We start from the raw sequence: 20362 nt of genomic DNA, 5'->3' as shown, positions 1-20362 counted from the left end.
ATCTTCTCTGTTTTTCTGATTGGGGATTGATCCCAGAGTTACATGCATGCAAAGCCTTTTCCTATAACAGGACTATGCTAAGTGTTTTAACTTTCCCAAAGTATACCCTGCTAGTTACCTTAAGGGAGAGTTTACTGTAAACAGCGGGCCTTGTCCACCTGGGTTTACTATAGCTCTGACTAAATCTTCTGTTTCATTCATCAGGTTCCCACAGGAACAGGCTGCTCATCTAGTATCCCGTACAGCACAGCTGTGTGGGCTGACACCATCTAGGGCTCTGTGAGCACTCAGAACATACGCCGCTGCTCTCTGATGTGTGAGCGAGTGCACCTGACACCCTCTCCAGTCGGTCCACACAGCTCCTGACTCAGGCTTCACTGCCTCCTGACTCCCCGTCTTGTCATCTGAAGCAAGACTCTGCTCATTGTGACCTCTGTGAAGCACCTCATTTTCCTGTTGCTTCACTCTCGAATCCTGTTCCCTGCCCTATACCACTCTGTATCCTCTTTTCTGGTGCTACTTCTATTTCCTGTTCTGAACATCATTTCCTTCCTATACCACATTTCTAGCTCTGCTTTACTTCCTAGTATATATTTTTAAAATTTATTTGTTTCCATTTTATGTACACTGGTGTTTTGCTATGGGTGTCGGGTCCCCTGAAACTGGAGTTATAGACAGTTGTGAGCTGCCATGTGGGTGCTGGGAATTAAACCCAGGTCTTCTGGAAAAGCAGTCAGTGCTCTTAACCACTGAGCCATCTCTCCAGCCCCACTTCCTGGTTAAGAAACACATACAACAGGATATATTTCCCATGAGCATATTTGCCCTTATTAGCTTATGGTTCACTTCCTGTCTCCTACAATGCCCCCCTGGACAGCACTTCATGCTCATGCACAGGCACACACACAGGTTCATCCATGGGCTCTGCAGTCTTTCTTATAACAGGCTTCACTTCTACCCGTTTCACCTGCTCAGAGCCTCCCCAGGCAGAGCCCTTGGATGGGAGTGGAAGTGCAGACCCACCTGTATCTGGGAGAGGTGGTGGGGTTGGACAGAGAAGGTTGAAGCCATCAGGTAGCTGGACTGCTGCCAAGAAGCGGACATGGCCAGTGTGCCCCTGGCCGAGGCCAGTCGGGCTGAGAGGTGCTCGTGGGCAGCTGATGGTACTTGGGGTTGTGGGCATGGTCAGCACAACCCCAGCACTGGTGCCCACCCACAGTAGCTCTTCACACACCAGCAGTGCTGTGATCCTCAGGCAGGCTGCCTTGTGCTGTCGGATTATGGCATCGGAGCCTGTGGGGAGAAATGGCATCACTGCGCCTGTAGGCTGGCCCTGCCTAGGCCTCCCCCAGGATGGGAGTGAAAAGTCAGTACCTGCCAGCATCCTGTGCACAGGAGGGGTGACGTCTACCTCCGCCAGCTGCTCAAAGGTATCTGGGTGGTAGAGACAAACGTGGGCACTACCTTTCAAGGTCACCCACACACCCAGGCTGGAATCGACCATGCAAGCCACACTTCGGCTGGAATCCTGCCCCATGTAGAATGTGTGCTATAGGGGAGGAGGGCAGAGATCAGGTGGTAGTTGGCAAAGCTGCTCTTCTGCCTGAACCCCACCATTGCCCATCCCACACATAGCTCCCCACAAACCCCTCTAGATACCTGCCCAGATTGACAGCCAAGGCAGGCTTGGTCCTGCGTCTGGATGATCAATTTCAAAGCTTCCCCACTTAATCCTCCAGAAGTAAAAAGGGGTGCCCTTTCCCTATGAAACTTGAGTGACTAAAGTGTGGGTTTAAAACCAGTCAGTCATTGGTCTCTCCCTGGATGGATGGGGAAGTGTTAGCCTAGGAGGAAAAAGTCACACCCTAAAGGCCCATGGTCACATGCCAGGCTAGTCACAGAACCAGGGCCTGACCCCAAGCCTTAACCTTCAACTCAGCCATGAAACCCAAGGAAATTTGTGGTCCTTAGGTACTGCCTAGGCTGGGAACTTATGGTTTGTATGTAAAGTTTATCTTAAGGGTTGGTGACATCAGGAAGGACCCTTATGTACTCCAGGGATCCCAATATTGCACAGATAGGATACAACAGGGGCATGAATGAGGAATTCTAAACATATGGGCAGTTGCTGTCTTCCTCATTAGCTAGAGTGGAAATGAGGCTCAGGGAAGGGTAGAGACTGGCCTGATAAATCGAGAGAGGGCTCAGGGAAAGGTCCAAACCCCTCAGCTGGATGCCTCTCTGTCTCTCTGGTCTCATCTCCCTCTTCTGTGACCCCAGCTCATCCCAGATCACCAGTTCTGTTCCCCAGCCCGGCTACCTCCAGCTGCAGCGTGTCAGGGCTCAGGACAAGGACCCGGTTCTGGCAGCCACACCACAGCCGTCCACCCACAGACACCATCTTGGTGATGGGGCTCCCTGGGGCACCCAGAGTCATTGATTTGAAGTTCTGGGGGTCCCAGAAACGCCCTAGAGAAGAAATGAGTTAAAGAAAACATAAAGTTTAGTGTAGACCTAAATTTGTCTCAGCCTTCCCTGAAAAGAAATCTGAATGTTCCATTCTATCATTTGGGTTTTAGAGACAGGGTTTCTCTGTGTAGCCCTGGCTACCCTGGTACTCATTACGTAAACCAGGCTGGCCTTGAACTCAGAGATTCAACTGCCTCTGCCACTTGAGGGCTGGAGATAGAAGTGTGAGCCGCCTAGTGAATGCTTTCATTTCTAGGAAAAGATAGGGACCCGGGAGTTGCCCAAAGTCTGCGACCTACAAGTTCTCATTCGTTCTCCCAGAAGAGAACTCAGTTACCACAAAAGGGATAAGGGTGGAAGGGTGTGTGGGGCACATACCTGCTTCCCTTTGGTAAACTACAAGTTCGCCATTGGCCAAGGACACAAACACCTGGTTATTCAGATACCTGAGAAAAAAGAAGTAACAATGCAGTTCCAGAGGTTGAAGTGGGCATCCTGGGGCCAAGGGACTCAAGGGGACATTGACTCTGGTCTTGAGAATTTACCTCTTTTTATTCTTTACCCTCAAAGTGTGTGTGTGTGGGGGGACCTGCGGCTGAGAGGCAGCAGTGGAAGACACACAGCTGGCCTTGGTGCAGGCCTCTGTTCTGCATCTTCCCCAGAAAAGAGGGGCCAGTAGAGCAGGGGTAGAAGAATAGAGCTGGCCTATGTGCTGGCCAAGAAGACTCTGGGTGGGAAGGGCAACCCGGGGCCTTACAGGATGCAGGTCACAGAGGCTGCGTGTTGGAGCTTCATGCTGTTCCTGCGATCACGAATGCTGTCAGAGGACTGGTAGACGTGGACACTGTGGATGGAGGGCATCTGTGACAAGCAGTCAAACCTACCAGCCCCAAGAGCCATTCCTTCATTTTTGCCTTCTCCCCACCTCCTCTACACCAGGTACTGACACAACTTAATAGCGTCTCCTGAGTATCCTCAGCTAGCAGAACCCCCAAGACTAGACTCAATCCCCGTCCCACCACTCTTGCTTCTGCTTCAGGACACCATATGATTTCCAGAGCTTTGTCCCAGACCTTCCCCTGCCCCTACCATCCATCCTCAGTGCCCAGCCACACGGAACTCTGGTAGGCCTCAGGGTCCACACTCAACAAGTCCTCAAGACTGCCCCTTGTGAAGGAACCACGGCTGGAACGGCGAAGGGCTCTTCCATCCATTGGGCTGGTGCCACAGGGACCGCCTGGCCCAAAGGAGCCAGAGAGTGACAGGAAGCCAGGCTCCTGCTCTTCCTCAGAGCTGGTTGTCTCTGCAGTGGCTTCCTTGGAGCTTGGGGTCTCCTCATCTGAAGGGACAAAGGTCTCTATCTCTGTTCCACTCCACCAGGCAGAAATCTAACATCTTCCTAGGCCTCACTGAGTCCTTCCTGGCCACATCCTTCCTGACCCTGGTCCTTGTATGTACTAAGGCCTTTCCCCTGTGCACTCTCAGCACATACTACAGGTCCTGGTCCTTATCTGGCCATCTTAAATTCAGCCACACCCTTATGGAGGGACTAGCTACCATATGCCAGTCTTCCAATACCCAATGTCCATCTCCCTTAACAGTGTACTCCAAAGTCTCCAGGACCCCACGTCTGACTCATTGCCTTCTGAGTCCTCACTATTACAGTCCCCCTTAGTGAACTGATTCCAGCCTCTGCCTGCATTAGTGTCTCCTCACCCACTGCTCCCAATTTCCACCCACACTCACTGCCAAAGCTGGAGGAAATGGTAGATTGGCTGGCTTGGCTCTGCAATGTCCCAGAGGGGCTAGGTGAGGATTCATCATCAGAGTCGCTGTCAAAGGGCACCAATTCAGCTTGGGGGTCACCCTTGGCAGGGCCTGGATCCATCTCCAGCCCAGATCCTGAGATGGAAATGTGCAGGCAAGGTTGAGTCCCTGGCTCTGCCAGTGTTGGTGGCTCCTCATCAGCTGTGGCCTCCACATCTAGTTCGGGTCCAGCGGGCTCCAGGGTGGACTCTGGGGGACCCTTCAAGGGCTCTGGCTGCTCTCTAGAGACAAAGGGGAAAAGAACAAATGCTGCCGCTAGGAGGCGTCCGAGATAGCCACTTGACCCGACCCCGCCCACAGACAGCCCGCCCACCAGGCCCGGCCCACCGGCCCTGGAGGTTAACCTCGGTGTGTTCTGGGACAGAGGCTAGTCTCCTAGGCTCACCAAGGCCTTACCGCGGTTGATGCTGCAGACCTGGCACCGCTCCGATACAGAGAATGCGGGCAGAGCAAACGGCAATGCAGGCCTCCACGTCTGGTTCTGCTCTCAAGCTTAGCAAGCACACCTGACCCACGTAGCCATCACTGTTGCATACCCACACCTCTGGTGCTGGCTCTGGGCAGCTGCTGAGGGTGGGGGCAGCACATGAAAACTGTGGGAAATCCCAATGGGCAGGGAAAGGGGAATGTTAGAATTACGCCAATATCTCACTCTACCACAGTCCCCAGCAGAACAGAGGGGTGGCAAGCTTGCATGTATCACTCTGCACCAAATGTACCGTGCTTGTGATACAAATACTACCCTAATCTGTAGTTTCACATAAGTGTACCCTGAATAGGACCATGGATGCATGAATCTATTAATATATGATGCTGGTACTGTTGGTTAGGTATGAAAACTCATACAAGGGCATGAATTAGACTAGACCTCAAATCAAATTAATCAGTGTTCAAATGCACATGCTTATATACATATGATACACATGCAGTGTGCACATGCATATACTCAGACACAGGGAGCAATCACAATGTTTCAAACACATATGAGATGTGGCACACAAAACAAAGATTCATACACAAGTAGCTTTGAATGGATAACATCTACATGGCTCACACGTGTGCGTGCGCGTACACACACACACACACACACACACACACACACACACCTGCATGCCACTGCGAGTTTTCATGATGGGGATGGCCTTCAGGAACTCAGGGTCTAGACAGCTTTTACTGGATGCTGTAGTAGAGGAGACAGGACACCCACTTAGCACCCACCTTACTCTGCCTTTGTTCCCACCCCATCCCATTTCCTCCTGTTCGCCAGAATCTCCCTAGGGAGGGCCTGCTAGAAGGAGAGGTTACGGGCTACACCCCGTCTGCTCTTGATCTCAGTTTCATCTTCTGCACAATGAGGAGATAGTCCCGGGTCTCTAAGTTACAGAATTAATCAATAACTTCCCAGGAATCAGCCATACTGAGGAAGAGGAAGGTCTTGGCTGTTCACATCTATGCTGGAGTCCCTGTCCTAAAATGACTGTCTGGGAGCCCCTTCCCGCCAGGGAGGAGCTAGAAGCCAGAGCTAATGCCCAACCCGCTGTTTCACTGAAGAGGTCTCAGTCTACCCGTCCTAATCCGCTGCTGGAAGACAGGAGACAGCGGTTCAGGGAGGTCTGGCTCCTAAGTCAGGACTGCCCAGAGGCTCTAAGGAGATACCAGCATGAACCCTGGCTCACCCAGCTTCCTTTTGGCTTCATCGAAGGCCTGCTCAAAGCCCAGGCGGGCATCGGGGTGGGGAAACTCAAAGATGAAGGAGTCGGTGCCCTCGGGCCGGGTGGCACACAGCTCCAGTTTGGTGGGTGGGAAGGAGAGCGAGTAGCACAGTGCCTGCTTTTCCGATAGGTCCCGGTGCACGGCGGCAGAGAGGTCCCTCAGCGCGTCATCCAGACTCTGTGGGAGAAGACCCCAGGCCTCAGGCCAAAGTCTCACCACATGAGCATCTGCACTTTGAACATAAGGACCTGGCTCTCTCCTCAGACAATGTCTTCCTCCCACCATAGACAGGGCTGGGCCCCTCTCCTTGCTAGATGTCTCCTCTCTCAGACCTGGGACCTGTCACTTCCCTTAAGTGGGAGCAAGACTATAATTTTCCCCTTCAGATAAGTGACAGGACCAACTGCTTCCTCAGGCAAATGCCAAGACTGTCTCTCCCTCAGACAAGGTCAGGGGAAGTCCCAGCCCAACCCTGTCTCAGCTCAGGGCACAGACCTGATGGGGAAAGCCAAGGCTCTCAGAGAGCTTGCTCATTTGGCTCAGGGTAGCAAGGTCCTCATCCAGGCGGCTGATGGCCTTCTGGATATTCTCCCGATTGGTGGCTTGAGACGCCCCTGGCAGGAACAGAAGAAAGCCGTGGACAGATAAGACAAGGTCAGACTTGGACAGACACACTTCTGCAGCTGGTTGTGAGACGGGTCTCCAGACCCAAGCTTTCAGAAACAAGGTTAGCAGGCAGCTTTCAGAAAAGTCCCAAGCCTGGGAGGAGGGGACTGGGCTTGGTTTAGGAGCACACACACAGGATGTCTGACTCTTGGAGAACTTGCTAGAAGAGTAGAGATGGCTCAGTAGGTCATGTGAGCTCCAGAAGACACCGGGGTGCAGCCTCATGGGGGAACTGCCAAACAGACAGCCCTGGTAATTCAGTTTGCTGACTGAGAGACTTGCCTCCCTGGGAAGGAGGTTACTAGGAGCTGGTGCCCTAATTTTCTGGTCTTCTCCCACAGCTGATCATTCCAAGAGGTCAACCCTATAGACCAGCTCAGAACGTTCACCTCACTACCTGGGGTGTACGTCCACTCCAGGCTAGTAAACAACCAGAGGGCTGTGTCTTCACTGCAAGGCTGGGCAGTTAAGTACTGAAATTAAGGGACAGGAAGCTGTTCTCCTTGCTTTTTTCTAAATGACAGGTTTCGCTGTCCTCTCTGCTCCTGTTTATGCAGCACACATGGGCAGCTGTCACAGGCCATAGAATGGGAAGATGACCATGGGGAATGGCAAGTGATGCCTGGAAGGACCCTACAGAGACATGGGCACCACGGACACAGACTCTGGTACTGTTTCAGAGGATATGTGCAGAGCAGGGCTGTGGACCTGATGGGCCAACAAGCCTTGGAAAACCTAGCCACAGTTGAATGTTTGTGTCTCCTCAGAGTTTATGTTGAAATACTTCCCTGGTATCGGTGTAGGAGGTGACAAGGTCATATGGTGGTATCCTCATGAATGGGATTCATGCTTTTAATCTCAGCACTCAGAAGGCAGAGGCAGGCAGATTTCTTGAGTTCAAGACCAGCCTGGTCTATACAGTGAGTCAGCGCCACACTGACCAACACAAAACCTGGGACAGTTCATTTAACCTTTTCACCTAGTGAGGACGTGTAGGTGGAACAGACCCCTCAGCAGACACCAGATAGGCCTGTGTCTTATACTGGAAGGTTTCGGAACAGGGAGCAATAAATCCCTACTTTGGAATTTATTATTTGGGTGTTTGGTTTGGTTTTTATTGTAGTTACACGGAACCATACTAAGACAGTCTCCTGCAGCTGAATGTTACTCTTCTACGCCAAAATCTGCTTTCTTCCATTTCCACCCTGCTTTATTCCTGTGCCACACAGATGGATGCCCAGGAGTGGGTCATGCTATCAACTGCTCTGTTTCCTAGTGAGAAGAGATGAGGCGGGCTCAGTCCTCACCCTGGGTCCCTGTGGGACAAGCTGGTTCATCTGAGTCCCCCTCTCAGGTAGGCTTAGAGTCAGTTCTGGAGTGACAAGCTAGCAGAGACTGGGGTCATTACACAGCAAAAGGGGATGAAAGACAGCAGAAGAGGTCCTCAGGGTGTCCAGCTCCTGGCAGGTTCAGCCCCAAGCCACCCGAGTCCCCTTAATCAACCCGTCATTGGGACTCTGCTCCTGGGTGTTCAGTGGGAATGGAACTATACCAGCTAACAGCAGGTCCTCAAACAGCAGCTGACTCAATGGCTCACTACAGTTACAGTGACTGCTCTGCAGCCCCACGAGGATGGTTTACATGGATACCTAGGACTGGCTGCATGGACACTAACCCGGTCCTTCAAAACCAGCCCCTCATATAGGATGGAAAGTAAGGCACAAAAGCAGGAAAACTGACGGACAGGCAGCCAAACAGGCCAGACAGAGCTCACACTGAAAGACTTCTCGGAGGAAGAACCCAACACCAGAATCTTTCTGACAGATTCAAGTCAGTCTTACCTTTGATGATGTCTGTGTCTTCCAGCGGCAACTTCCACAGCATCTTGTATTTGCTGGCCGTATCAATGACACTGGCTGCTGTGTACCTGTGGGTAGCCAATGGGGTGCTCTGGCTGGGGCAGGGAGTAGAGCCCATGGTAGATCAATGGCTCTCCTGCCTGCACCACCCAGCCCCACCCTGGCCACTCACAGGCTCATGGAGCTGCGCCGTAGGGAGCCTGACTTCCGTTTCAGGGTGGTGCAGATAATGAGGTCGTTAAACAGGAAAAGGGATCGGTCCTTCTTGCCTCCAATTGCCTTCTGTAGAGTTCAAAGTGGGATTCAGGCTGAGTGGCTGAGTGTGCACAGTCCAGAGGCCTAGAGGCCTACCCATATGCTCCTAGTGTCCACAGAAGCAGCAAGTCCCAGGAGGGGGAAGGACTCTCCCCCAGTTTATGTTGAGTCAGGACTTATCCAGGGTTCCTGCTGTGGTTGGGGGAGACCTGAGGGCAGCAGGCACTAGAAGAATTAACTTGGGTGGGTGGAGGTACACGGGGAAGCAGCCAATGGGATACTTCTTACCACTTCAATAACCATCTCCTGCCTCAGGAACCGCCGCAGAGGGGCTTGGAGCTGTTGGGTGGGAGAAACAGGGGGTCTTAGAAACTAATTATTAATCCATTAATCCTGCAATGATCTGGTTGGCCCACTATATAAACCAGGTCAGCCAGAGCAATGTCCTGTCCTTGTTCAGGACGCTGTACGGCTGCCAAGCCAGGGACACAAGGTCAGACAGATGAGGAGGAAGACATAGAAGGGTGGGGCATTGTGGTCACAGAATCAAGCACACCACAGACCCTGATCTGGACGTGGATGGCCACAGTCTCTCAGACAGGGACAGAGCAGACAGACAGCGGTGGGATGGAGCCTGGCAGGGTGGGCACATACATCCTCCATGCCCTCGATGTGGGCTTCAATCTCCTGCAGCACACGGGCATGCCGCTCCGCCTCCTCAGCACTCCTCACTCCCTTGTTGATGCGTTCAGCCACCTGCTTGATGTTCCGCTGTGCATCCAGTAGGAGTGGATGGTCTGGATGGTCTTCAGGTGTGTGCTTCAGAAGATCCTGGGGTGGAAGCGGGAATCTGCTTAGCTGCCCTTGGAGCCGGGAAGGACTCCGGCTCCTTACTGGACTGTCTTTCCTGTCTGGAGTCTGAGAGTAGAATGCACCCCCCAGCCCCAAACCTACCTTCACCAGAAGCTCGTATCGTGGGATCCTCTGCACAGGCTTGATCATGAGGTCAGACAGAGCCTGCTTTTCCTTGTTCTCACGCATGCTTTGCTGAAACCCAAGACAAAGTGGAGGGAGTCCCCATGTGAGGATAACATATCAGGACGAGAGGCTCCTAGCAAGTCCCTCCAGCTGAGCTCAGGGGCAGAGGCTGACACACTTGCTAGCACCATGGTGCTCTGGTCAAGAGCTCCTGAGATGCTCCATAGCTAGCCTGAGGTGAGCGTATTTCCATCCCTACCCTAAGCCACATACCTCCAAGAACTTGAGAAAGGCTGGCCTCGCCTCCTTAGCTATGCGCACAGCATCCTTTGCATTGAGGAAGTTATCAATATAGGCCGAATAAATGTTCACCAAGACGTCTTTGGAGAACTGTGGGTGAAAAGGCAGGTTAGGCAGACTCAGGTGTCCCTCACCCACTTCACCCTGTCCTAGTTTCCATCCATTTAACTACTCTGTCTTTGTCTAAATGTATACATGTTGCATATGTGACATATGACTGAATGAGCAGATGTGTGTGTGTATGTACATGGTATATCATTTGTGTGTTTACATGTAAGCACATGCACATGTGCCTGGGTGTGTGCGAGCCCCGACCTAGTTTGTTCACTTCTGGACAGCCTATCACCAGGTCTCCAACACCATCAAATCAGCCAGGCAGACCTCAGTCCCTTCTGGCTGCTGGGATACCAGGAACACCCTTCCCAGCCCAGTCAGCCCCTTGTGGGCACCGACTGCAGTCTGCTCCCATGGGCTGACTCATGCTGGTGGCTAATTCGTCTGGTTGGCTGATGGTAGGTGCTAGGTCGGGGACTTGCCTGCAAGTGAGGATACTTGGGTTCCTATCTCTACACCAAGAACAGGCTAAGATACAATGTTATAGTCTCTGCTTATCTAAGGTGCCAACTGCCCCTGTCTCTGGACAGGACAGGGTTGAACCTGAGTGGATGAGGGAGGAAAGTTCTCCTGGGAGGGCTTGTCCTGGGCTGAGTCACCATCCAGGTCCAGACAGAGGTCGAGCTTGGTGACACCGAGGATGGAGGTAACAGCACTAAAAGGACAAACTAAGACCTATTTAGGTTAAAGGCCACACTCCACCTCATAAAGAACACATTAAAACATGTGCATATCCCAAAGAAATAGGATTTGTTTTTTAAGATTTATTAATAATGTATAGGGTGTTCTGCCTGCATGCGTGATTGTAGTAGGACAGAAGAGGGCACTAGATCTCATTACAGATGGTTGTGAGTCATCATGTGGTTGCTGGGAATTGAACTCAGGACCTCTAGAAGTGCTCTTAACAGCTGAGCCATCTCTCCAGACCTGAATTTATTTATCATTTTTTTTTAAAAATAGGATTTCACAATGTAACTTTGATTGGCTTTAAACTTGCTATGTAAACCATTTTTTGGTTTGGTTTACTGAATTTTCTGGAAGGATTCTCTACAGTTTTGTTTTTATAATTATGTGGCTCTAAGTAACCATTTATTTGAGTTTGGTTATGATATATTAATTATCACCAAGAACTTTTGCTGGGTGGTGGTGGCTCATGCCTTTTTGGGAGACAGAGACAGGCGGTTATCTGTGAGTTCAAGGTCAGCCTGGTTTACAGAGTGAGTTCCTGAATAACCAGGACTACAGAGAGAAATCCTGTCTCGGAAAAAACAAAACAAAACAAACAACAACAACAACAAAAAAAGAGTTTCTTGGGAGTTATAAAATGTAGCAAAAATGTTTTTTAAATATAATTAAAGTCACATAAATAAGTACCATTTTTAAGAAATAGCATATTTACAGGAGTTTAATGAAACTTTTTTGGTAACTTTGCTTTTTGCTTTTGCGGTTCTTTTGAAATTTTGAGTCACCACTGAGGAACCTTGAAAAACTCATGCAAGAGTCAGGGCCTCTGGTATATATGCTGTGTAGGATATACACATGTAAAAAATGCCAGAGGGTATAAACTATGGTTATTAAATAGAGGCAGCCAGAATGGGTGAGAATCAGTGAGGCTTGGGTCAGCAGCAGCACCAGCGATGCAGCAAGGACACTCACCGACTGGACGAGCAGGGCCCCCACCTTCTGCTGGGCGTGCCACGTCTGCACACAGTGCCGCACCTGCTCCAGGAACTGCTCGTGGTGTTCCAGAAGCTCAGGGATCTGGTCGAAGATCTCGTCCACCAGAGATGGGTCGCACAGCAAGGAGTTCTCCGGCTGCTTCAGGGGCTGCATGTAGCCCTGGAGGACCCACAGGACCAGTCAGTCTTCCTACAGACGTGGCACCCCCACCTCACCTGCACTGCCTTTCCGCAGGGCCTGCAACTCGGCAGTGGCAGGAAGATTCCGTCCCCTAAAATGGTGTTCTTGCCTAGCCCGGGCTTAGTCAGAGGACAGGGTGCAGAGAAAGAGCTCGGAGGAAAGCAAGGCGATGGAGGGCGGGGCGCTTTCCAGGAGACCCTCCCAGTGACACAACAAATATTTTATTGATAATTACCACATGCTAGGTCTTGAACAAGAAAGACCCAAAAGATGAGTGTGGTGGTTTACACCTGCAATCTGTCCTCAGGAGATTGAGACAGGAGGGTTACCATGAATTTAAGGCCAGCTTGGGCTACATAGTGAGATCTTATCTCAAAAAATAGCCAGTAGCTGGGAGGTGGTGGCACACAACTTTAATCTCAGCACTTGGGAGGCACAGTCAGGCAGATCTCTGTGAGTTTGAGGACAGCCTGGCCTACAGAGTGAGTTCCAGGACAGCCAGAGCTACAAGGAGAAACCCTGTCTCAAAAAAAAAAAAACAAAAAAACCCAAAAAACCAAAAACCAAAAACCAAAAAAACCCCACCCAAAACCACCCAAAACAACAACAAAACAAACAAAAAAACACAAAATAAACAAAAAGAAAACCCCAAAACAAAACAACAACAAAGAAAGAAAGAAAGAGAGAGAGAAAGAAAGAAAGAAAAGAAAAGAAGAAAGAGAAAACCAATAAAAAGACCTGGCAGAGTTTATATATCGAGTCAAATGAAACAAGGAATATGGAAAACAAAACCTCATTTCACCAAATCTATGGTATTTTTTAGTTGCCTTTAAGAGAAAAAAAAACCCTCTATTAAATTATGCTATGCTACCAATGGTACGGGGAACTCTGGATTCACTGAAGTGTGAAAGCCTTCCATCTCAGGACTGCATGTGGACCTCGGGTGAGGTGTTAAAGTGACAGCAGGCAGGGCCCTGGGAGTCAACTCCGACGTTACTAGAGGCCTGTACTGAATACTAGGTAAAAAGTTTCTGGATCTCCGGGGCAGTCTGCGACTAAAATTCCTGTTTTCCACACACATCTACATTCAGTGGTGTTTTCTAAGCATGAACAACATCCTGCCCCTCCGCTGGCAAGCTTATGAGGAGATCGCTCTCTACTGGCCCATGCTGCAACTGCAAGCCAAAAAAGATGAAGGCGGTTCTTGAAAAGGCAGCTGTGATGCTAATTTATAAAATAACATTTATATTAAACATTTAAAAACATTTAGCTTGTTTTGTAAAGCAAATTTGAAAGTCAAGCTGAATTTAATTCTCTTGTCTGGTTGAAGATTCTGAAAGGCTCAGGGTGACTGAGTAGCTAGCAGCTGTCCTCCCTATCAGGGCTCTGACTGGGTCAGGATCTGTTTTTTCTCACAGAGCAGAAGTGACACCACTCACCTCTGGGTCACCTAAAGAGGAGCAGGCACAGGATAGCAGATGAGATGACTGAACATCAATACAGCCCCTGCTAACACCCACATTCCCTCAAAGAGTATCAGCCCAAAGTCCCACATCTGAGCTGGAACCCCTGGAAGAGGGCAGCCATCCAGTGTAAGAAATAAATGAGCTATCACACAGTAAGTCAAAGGGAGTAAGGCCTCTGGAGTCAGGAGAGGAGGGGTGCAGGGGTCAAGGGGAGGAAAACTGCTCAGGAAAAGGCTGCTTCTCAGCTGAAGTATTGGGACTCAAGGCAGGACTCCAGGATGGGGTGACACCAGAGAAGGATATAGACTTGGGGCCCAGGTTCAAATCCCACCTCCTGGCTGTTGACCTTGGTATGTGGTGCCTTTCTGTTATCTGTTTGTTTTTATCTGAACTAAGTAGTCGGCCAGCCTTGAATCCCGACCCCCTGTTGCCCACTCACGCTGAGGTTGCAGGCACACATCACCACATGGCTCCTTTAGTATCGTTTTCTGTTTTGGAGACAGGCTCTTGCTTTGCAGCCCAGCCTAGTCCTAAACTCCCCATTCTGCTTCTACCTTTAAAATACCAAGATGACAGACAGGTGCCACCACAAGAAGCCTTAATGCTTTTACTCAAATCCTTGTCTTGCAGGAACCCTACCAATTCACTTTGGGAGGCAGTGGTCATTGAGCTAGTGCCCATCTGTTTCAGAGTCTGCTACTGAACTTCTGAGTCTTCGTTTCCTTGTTCAGAGAACTCATAATTTCTATCTCACAAGGTTTACAAAGGTTGAAGCAATTTTGCACACATACTCATGCCAGCACACACGCAGGCAGTATGTGAGATGCTACACACATCTCTCCTGAGATATGCATTTGGGAAAATGGCTATTATGATCTCCACTCTATAGCCAGGACAGGGGAGGTACAACTGTGCCCAAGATTTGTTCCAGCTTACACAGGTGACCAGGAAGCGAAGCAAAGTTTGAGCATTAGAGTCTTGCTCCAGAACCCTGGAGGGATGTCTTCCATCCATACTCCCAGGCTGCGGGTACCCCTAGGCCTTAGGTTCACCGCTACCTCTCCCCTCCCACTCAGAAATCTCAATTTGGGGCCTTCTCCTGTCCTGCTTGCCTCATAGGGCCCAGCGGACTCAGACGCCAGGCCTGTCTGGTCTGTACCCAATCACTCCTCTCTGCCAACAGGCCCGAGAGGCAACACCATCCTTCCATCTTCGAATACTCTGAGAAAATATACAAATAACTTGATTTTACAGGTGAAACCAAGGACTGGAAAAATGAAGTGGCTCAAACTCCTGTCGTCCAGAAGGAGATAAGTGACCCAAGCCAGGGCTCTCTGACCCTACCACCACCAACCCTTACTAGGGGATGGCAGTGGGTCCTTCCATGGCTACTCTTCCTGTCTGACATCTTGAGAATCCCTCCTCAGGTTTTCTTGTGCCCACAGAAGACCCTAGCCCTTACCTGGTTTCCTGTCTTTCCCTTGGCAGTCACACTAGGCACTTCTGACCTCCTAAATGTTCCAGGTTCCTCCACTGTCCTGGCCTTTGCTTGTGTTGTGCCCTCTGCCCATTCCCCTCAGTGGGGTCTCTGCTGGTATCCTACCCAGCTTTTAGGTCTCTGTTGGACACTCCAAACCCAGAGTCACCTTTCCGGAGCCCACACAAGGAAGTATCCATTCTATGCTCTTATATCTATGGACATTTTTATAAAAACAGAGGCAACATATTTCTTTGTGGTGAAACAGACAAAAGATAAAATTTGTCGCTTTAACAGATTTCTTTCATTTTTTTTTAAATAGTTTCTCATAAATTCCAGGTTACCCTTGAACTATCTATCAGTCAAAGATGACCTTGTATTTTTGATTTTCTTGTCTCTGCCTCCTAAGCACTGGGATCACAGGTATGAGCCACCATACTTGGTTTATGAAGTCCTGGGGATCAAATCCAGGGCTTCTTGCATGCTAGATAGCACTCTTTTGTGCTACTTCTGTGGCCACACTGTAATCAGTTTTAAGCGCACAGATTAGTACACACACATTCATACTCTTGTGTAAATATCAACTTCATCTCCCAGCTGGAAGCTCTGGACCACTGCACACTAACTCCCCACAGTGTTGCAGCGTGGGGTGGATCAACCCCCTTTTGAGTGGCGCACTACCCATGCATGTACACATGCTCTTGAATTCCGCATCACCAGCAGTCAGGTGTGACTTATCCTAGCGATGAACAGGTTCTTGTCCCTCTGGCTCACAGCTGAACGGTACCCTGCCCTGCCCTGAGAGTAGTGTTTAGTCTATAGAAGGGATCTATACAGATTTGAGGAAGTCAGAGAAGGAGAGGGAGAGAAGTAGGAAGGCTGATTAGTTCTAGATATTTCCTGGGTTCTATTCTGTGGTGGTACGAGCAAGTTCATCTTTAATTGTGCTTGTGAGCTCCATTTAGGCACACACACCCAGGGTCTGGGCCTCTGCAGCTCACGCGAAGCTGATCCTGCCATATATGCGCCCACCCCTCCTCTTTTCTCCACCTTTCCCAGGCTAGGGGCCCAGGCATAGACCTAACTTCCCACCCCATGTCCACCATGCAGTCCCTGGAACCACCTGACCTGAGCAGCTCACCCTCCGCCCCATCCTCCTGGAGTCGGTGCCCTTACTGGAACTCCACAGCCCTGGCTCGGCCTCCTCTCCTGCGCTCTTCGTTCCAGCAGCCGTACAGAATTCCCCACGTGCGAGTCCAACCACATGCCCACCTGACTCAAAACTCTCTACTGAATCTCCAGAACCCCACTGTGGTACAAATCCTTCTCCTGGGGCTCAAGGACCCCATGGCAAGACCCCTGCTGGCTCCTGCAATACCACCCAAGACCCAGCCCCACATACTCCACACCATGCGGCTCCCTCTGCAGATGCCACCCCACTGCACCTCTCCGACGGATTCTGGTCCAGCATCTTCCATGCCTCAGAGCAGTGGTTCTCAACTTTCCTAATGCTGTGAAGCTTTAATTCACACTCTGGTGAACCCCCAACTATAAAATTATTTTCATTGCTACTTCATAACTGTAATTTTGCTATAGCTATAAATATTAATGCAAGTATCTGATATGCAGGGGATCAGATACATCATCCGAAAGGGGTCGAGACCCACAGGTTGAGAATCATTACTCTAGAGAGTCCTGTATACTCAGCACGGTTCTTCTTTCCCTTGTCCTTGGGCTTCATGCACCTGGACCAGGGCCTGCCTACAGGAGATACTCAGTATTTAATTCTGGTCACAGAAAAGGCATGATCAAGGAGGTGCAAAGCTGTCCAGGGCTGCTGCGGGAACATGGAAACAGTGGGGTAGAGGCTCCCACTCTCCCTGTGACTTCTGTTCTCACCTGCCCTGCAGGGGGCGACCTCTTCCTTCCAGGTGGCCACACCAGGGATTCTCTACACATTGGTGGTGTATGCCAGGGACACAGCTCTTTGGTCTCAACCCCTGTGCAATGGGTGATCCCACATGTCTGCTGCCCACACTTGGAATGTTGCTCTCAGGCCTAGGTCATGGGCCTCACCTGCATCAGGGTGCGCAGTGACTCCACATACGACTGCTCTGTGTCCAACAGGGTCATGGTAACGTGCTTCCGCATATCCTGTGGGGACAGGAGGAGAAGGTGAGTGGTCCTTTGTCCCCCTTAGCCTCTTGCACCTGCAGCTACATGCAAGCTCATTTACACACCCCGAGATCCTTCCCCTGCCTGCTTCTTGCCCCCAGAAATAGTTTCCCAAAGCATCCTGGACCTCCATCCTGCCAGGTCTCTGCTTGGGCATTCTCTGCTGGGTATGATCCCCTGAGTCAATTCATGTTCTCCCATCCCAACAGGTTCTGGACAAAGACAAAAACCCAACAACAATAAACCCTCATATTTACAAAGGACGATACCTCCAGTTACACCCACTCCAGGGACTGACTCTGGAAATGCCAAGTTTCAGCTTGCTGCTAGGAGGACGTTTGACCTGGTTGTATGTCACAGCATCCCTCAGAGTAGATGCTGTCACTTCCTGCTAGGTGAAGACACTGTAGCCCAGGGAAGGAAAGTTGGTGCTAGAAGTCGCAGAGTCGGGAGTGTCAGAGTTCTGACACTTAGAAGGTTACAGAACCATCCTTCGTACCAGGCCCAGATCTGGGCCCTTCATTTTCCCAGCACTCTTGACCACCTGTGTAGAACATAGCTTTCCCATTTCTTCTCTATTTTCTTTGCATGTGCACGTACATGTGTATGTGTGGCAGGGATCTGTGTGCACACATGTACAGGTTCAATCACCCACACACGCATGTGTGAACACAAGAGGCCAATGTCAGGTGTCCCCCTCTATTGACCCCCACATTATTTTATTTATTTATTTATTTACTTACTTACTTATTTACTTTTTGACACATAGTCTCTCACTGGACCTGGAGCCCACAGCTAGCCTGGCAGGCCAGGGAGCTCCGAGATCTGCCCATCTCTGCTCTCCAGCACTAGGGTTACACACACACACTACCACATCTGCTGATAGCACCGCTGGAGAGGACTCAGAGCCCTGTGTGTGCACTAGGTCAGCACTGCACCAACTGAGCTACAAGTCCAGACTACCTCTCCTCCTGATGCTTGCAGAGGACCCAGGAGTGCCCTGGGGGTTGCTCAACATCTGCACACACATCCCAAGGAAATGGATTCCTGCCTCTGTCAAGATAAGGTCTACCCTATGGGAAGAGTTTGTTAGAAAAAGTTTGGGAATTTGTCCTAACTTGGCCTCAAGGCAGAACTCACCTGCTGCCGACCTCAATAGTCCCCAGTTTCATTCAGGAAACCTTACAACATAGCACCCGTCCCAAAGCAGCCTCTCTGCCCTGGCTGGGACTTGGCCCCAGGACTCCATACTGACACTAGCTTCTAGATTGGGCCTAGACAAGGTGTGGGGCTCACAGTCTGGCTGGGCCGTGCCTTGGGCTCCAGTCATCAAGGCCTGTAGGTTCTTTTTTTGTGTGGAAATTCCAGAATGAGTGCTCATGCTTGAATATCCCCCCAGTCTTCACTCAGGAGCCCCTTAGGGTAAGTACGGCTGACTTTTGTCACTGCTCCGCCCCGTCCCTGGTCCGCTCAGGGACCCAAGTTCTGGGTCTACCTGGTCTGGACACTACTTACCTTTTGAATGTTACTAGCATTTGTTTTGTTTCTTGTTGAGATTAGGTCTTGCTCTATAGGTCAGTATTTTAGCCCAGGATGCCTCGGCCTCCCTCGTGCCAGAGGCACAACCTAGCTGCCTGCTTACTTTTATAACCATGGTAAGCTTAGCCAAGGTGCTGTTTCCTCTGACCTTGGAATGAGTTGAGGAATCAATCTTGTTCCTTAATAGCTGACAAGGAGGCACACTCAGAAGTGGACACCCATGCTAAGCTCTATTGAAGTACGGGTGACATCTCCTTGGGACACAGAAGGTTGGGTTGCTCCATCTCTGCAAGCTCTGGGCTGTGATGTGTGCCTGAGGCCCTACCTCAGAGACCCCCAACTATGAGCAAGCCAATTTATAGTGAGTGCTTCTGGGGCCTTTAAAAATTTAAAGCAGTGTTGGGTCTTCCATGTCCACTCCTATGCGGGCAGCTCCCGGAATACCCCAGTACCTCACAAGCACGTGCAACCTCATTTCAGCCTTACACAGCTTCAGGACACAGTGTTGTCGTCCACTGCACAGATGACTCAAGTCAGAGAAGTGACATGACTTGCCTAAGAGACCATACAGCCAGCGACAAACACAACAAGGCCCAGAGCCTCTTGAGTCACCCCACGCAGAGCCTCAGTGCCCTAGTACCCTACGTTCCCATTTCCACCGGAGTTCTCCTGCTCTAGTCTTCCTGTCTGTGTAAATCTGGGGGCCCTGTTTCCAAACCCCTCTTTGTTCCTGGTACCATTCAAGCTCGATGACGGGGACCAGGAGGTGTCCACACACCATCCCTTCTCATTTCACATCACTGAGATCTCACGGGTGTTTTCTGACTATAAGATAGCTAGATCAGCCTTTGGGCCTCACCACTACCATCCTCTGCCCACACTCACTGGCCTGCCAGCCCCAACCTGGGTCATGGTCAGAGAAGTTTCCTGAGAGGCAGGGCTGGCGCTGGGCCTGCTGGCCAGGAGGCAGGGGTGGTAGTGGGAGCTGACACTGCAAAGTTGTCTCTCCCAGCCTCCTCCCTGCTGCAAAGCACAGTGGGCTGTCATTCAGCTGTCAGGTAAAGCACAGAAAACAAGGCCAGTTCCTGTCACTGCACGTGTCCAGACACAGGGGTACGATGGAAGGGGGCAGGGGTAGGAGATGGAGGGACAATGCAGCTGTTAACCAGATCCACAGGCCCACCTGTTCCAGGAAGGCCAACCCTTCAGTCTTGCTTCCCTCCAGATCCCCTCACCATAGGCAGGGCCCTGGCATAGGGACCAGGATGTGTGGGAAGGTGGAAGAGGGTGGGGGAACTCTTCTGTCATTAAACCCAAAGACTGAGACCCTGATGTACCAAGCACAAAGAAAGACACACAGAGAGGCCATGAAGGCAAGATGCCTTGTATCGTGATGAAAATGCAGCCCAGTTATCCAGCTGCGAGCTAGGACCTCCTGCCTAGAGACCTGGAGCAATGGAGGCACGTGCACATGACACAGTAAAGTCCCCGGCTGAGGTTACAGCCCTAGTCCCCATTGTGCCCAGAGCACTGAACAGTATCGGCCCAGAAAAACCTACAAAAACAAGACACATCCCTAGAACCCTCCCCCTCCAGAAAGGCAGCTGGAGGCAGGAATGGGGACACCACCTTCTCCACAGCACCAAAGTATGACATCCCCGGGC

The 20362-nt window shown here is 50.7% G+C and overlaps 1 protein-coding gene across 1 annotated transcript in view; it reads right to left on the bottom strand.

Moving 5' to 3' along the window:
* Arhgef17 (Rho guanine nucleotide exchange factor 17) overlaps positions 1 to 20362 on the bottom strand; it is a 57618-nt gene that overhangs the window by 3086 nt on the left and 34170 nt on the right. The window contains exons 2-20 of the mRNA XM_085692797.2: positions 17061 to 17138; positions 11838 to 12020; positions 10041 to 10157; positions 9744 to 9836; positions 9444 to 9620; positions 9078 to 9128; positions 8707 to 8816; positions 8517 to 8602; positions 6505 to 6623; positions 5973 to 6186; positions 5403 to 5476; positions 4693 to 4889; positions 4216 to 4517; positions 3559 to 3808; positions 3227 to 3313; positions 2848 to 2915; positions 2321 to 2469; positions 1375 to 1549; positions 1024 to 1293 (exon numbers count right to left, since the gene is read on the bottom strand). Coding sequence (XP_085548923.2) covers positions 1024 to 1293; positions 1375 to 1549; positions 2321 to 2469; positions 2848 to 2915; positions 3227 to 3313; positions 3559 to 3808; positions 4216 to 4517; positions 4693 to 4889; positions 5403 to 5476; positions 5973 to 6186; positions 6505 to 6623; positions 8517 to 8602; positions 8707 to 8816; positions 9078 to 9128; positions 9444 to 9620; positions 9744 to 9836; positions 10041 to 10157; positions 11838 to 12020; positions 17061 to 17138 — 2800 coding nt within the window. The remainder of the gene's footprint in view (positions 1 to 1023; positions 1294 to 1374; positions 1550 to 2320; positions 2470 to 2847; positions 2916 to 3226; positions 3314 to 3558; positions 3809 to 4215; positions 4518 to 4692; positions 4890 to 5402; positions 5477 to 5972; positions 6187 to 6504; positions 6624 to 8516; positions 8603 to 8706; positions 8817 to 9077; positions 9129 to 9443; positions 9621 to 9743; positions 9837 to 10040; positions 10158 to 11837; positions 12021 to 17060; positions 17139 to 20362) is intronic.

Source organism: Myodes glareolus, chromosome 7, assembly GCF_982192425.1.
Source record: "Myodes glareolus chromosome 7, mMyoGla1.1, whole genome shotgun sequence".
In the NCBI taxonomy this organism is placed as follows: domain Eukaryota; kingdom Metazoa; phylum Chordata; class Mammalia; order Rodentia; family Cricetidae; genus Myodes; species Myodes glareolus.
This window is presented reverse-complemented; position numbering and strand designations above follow the sequence as displayed.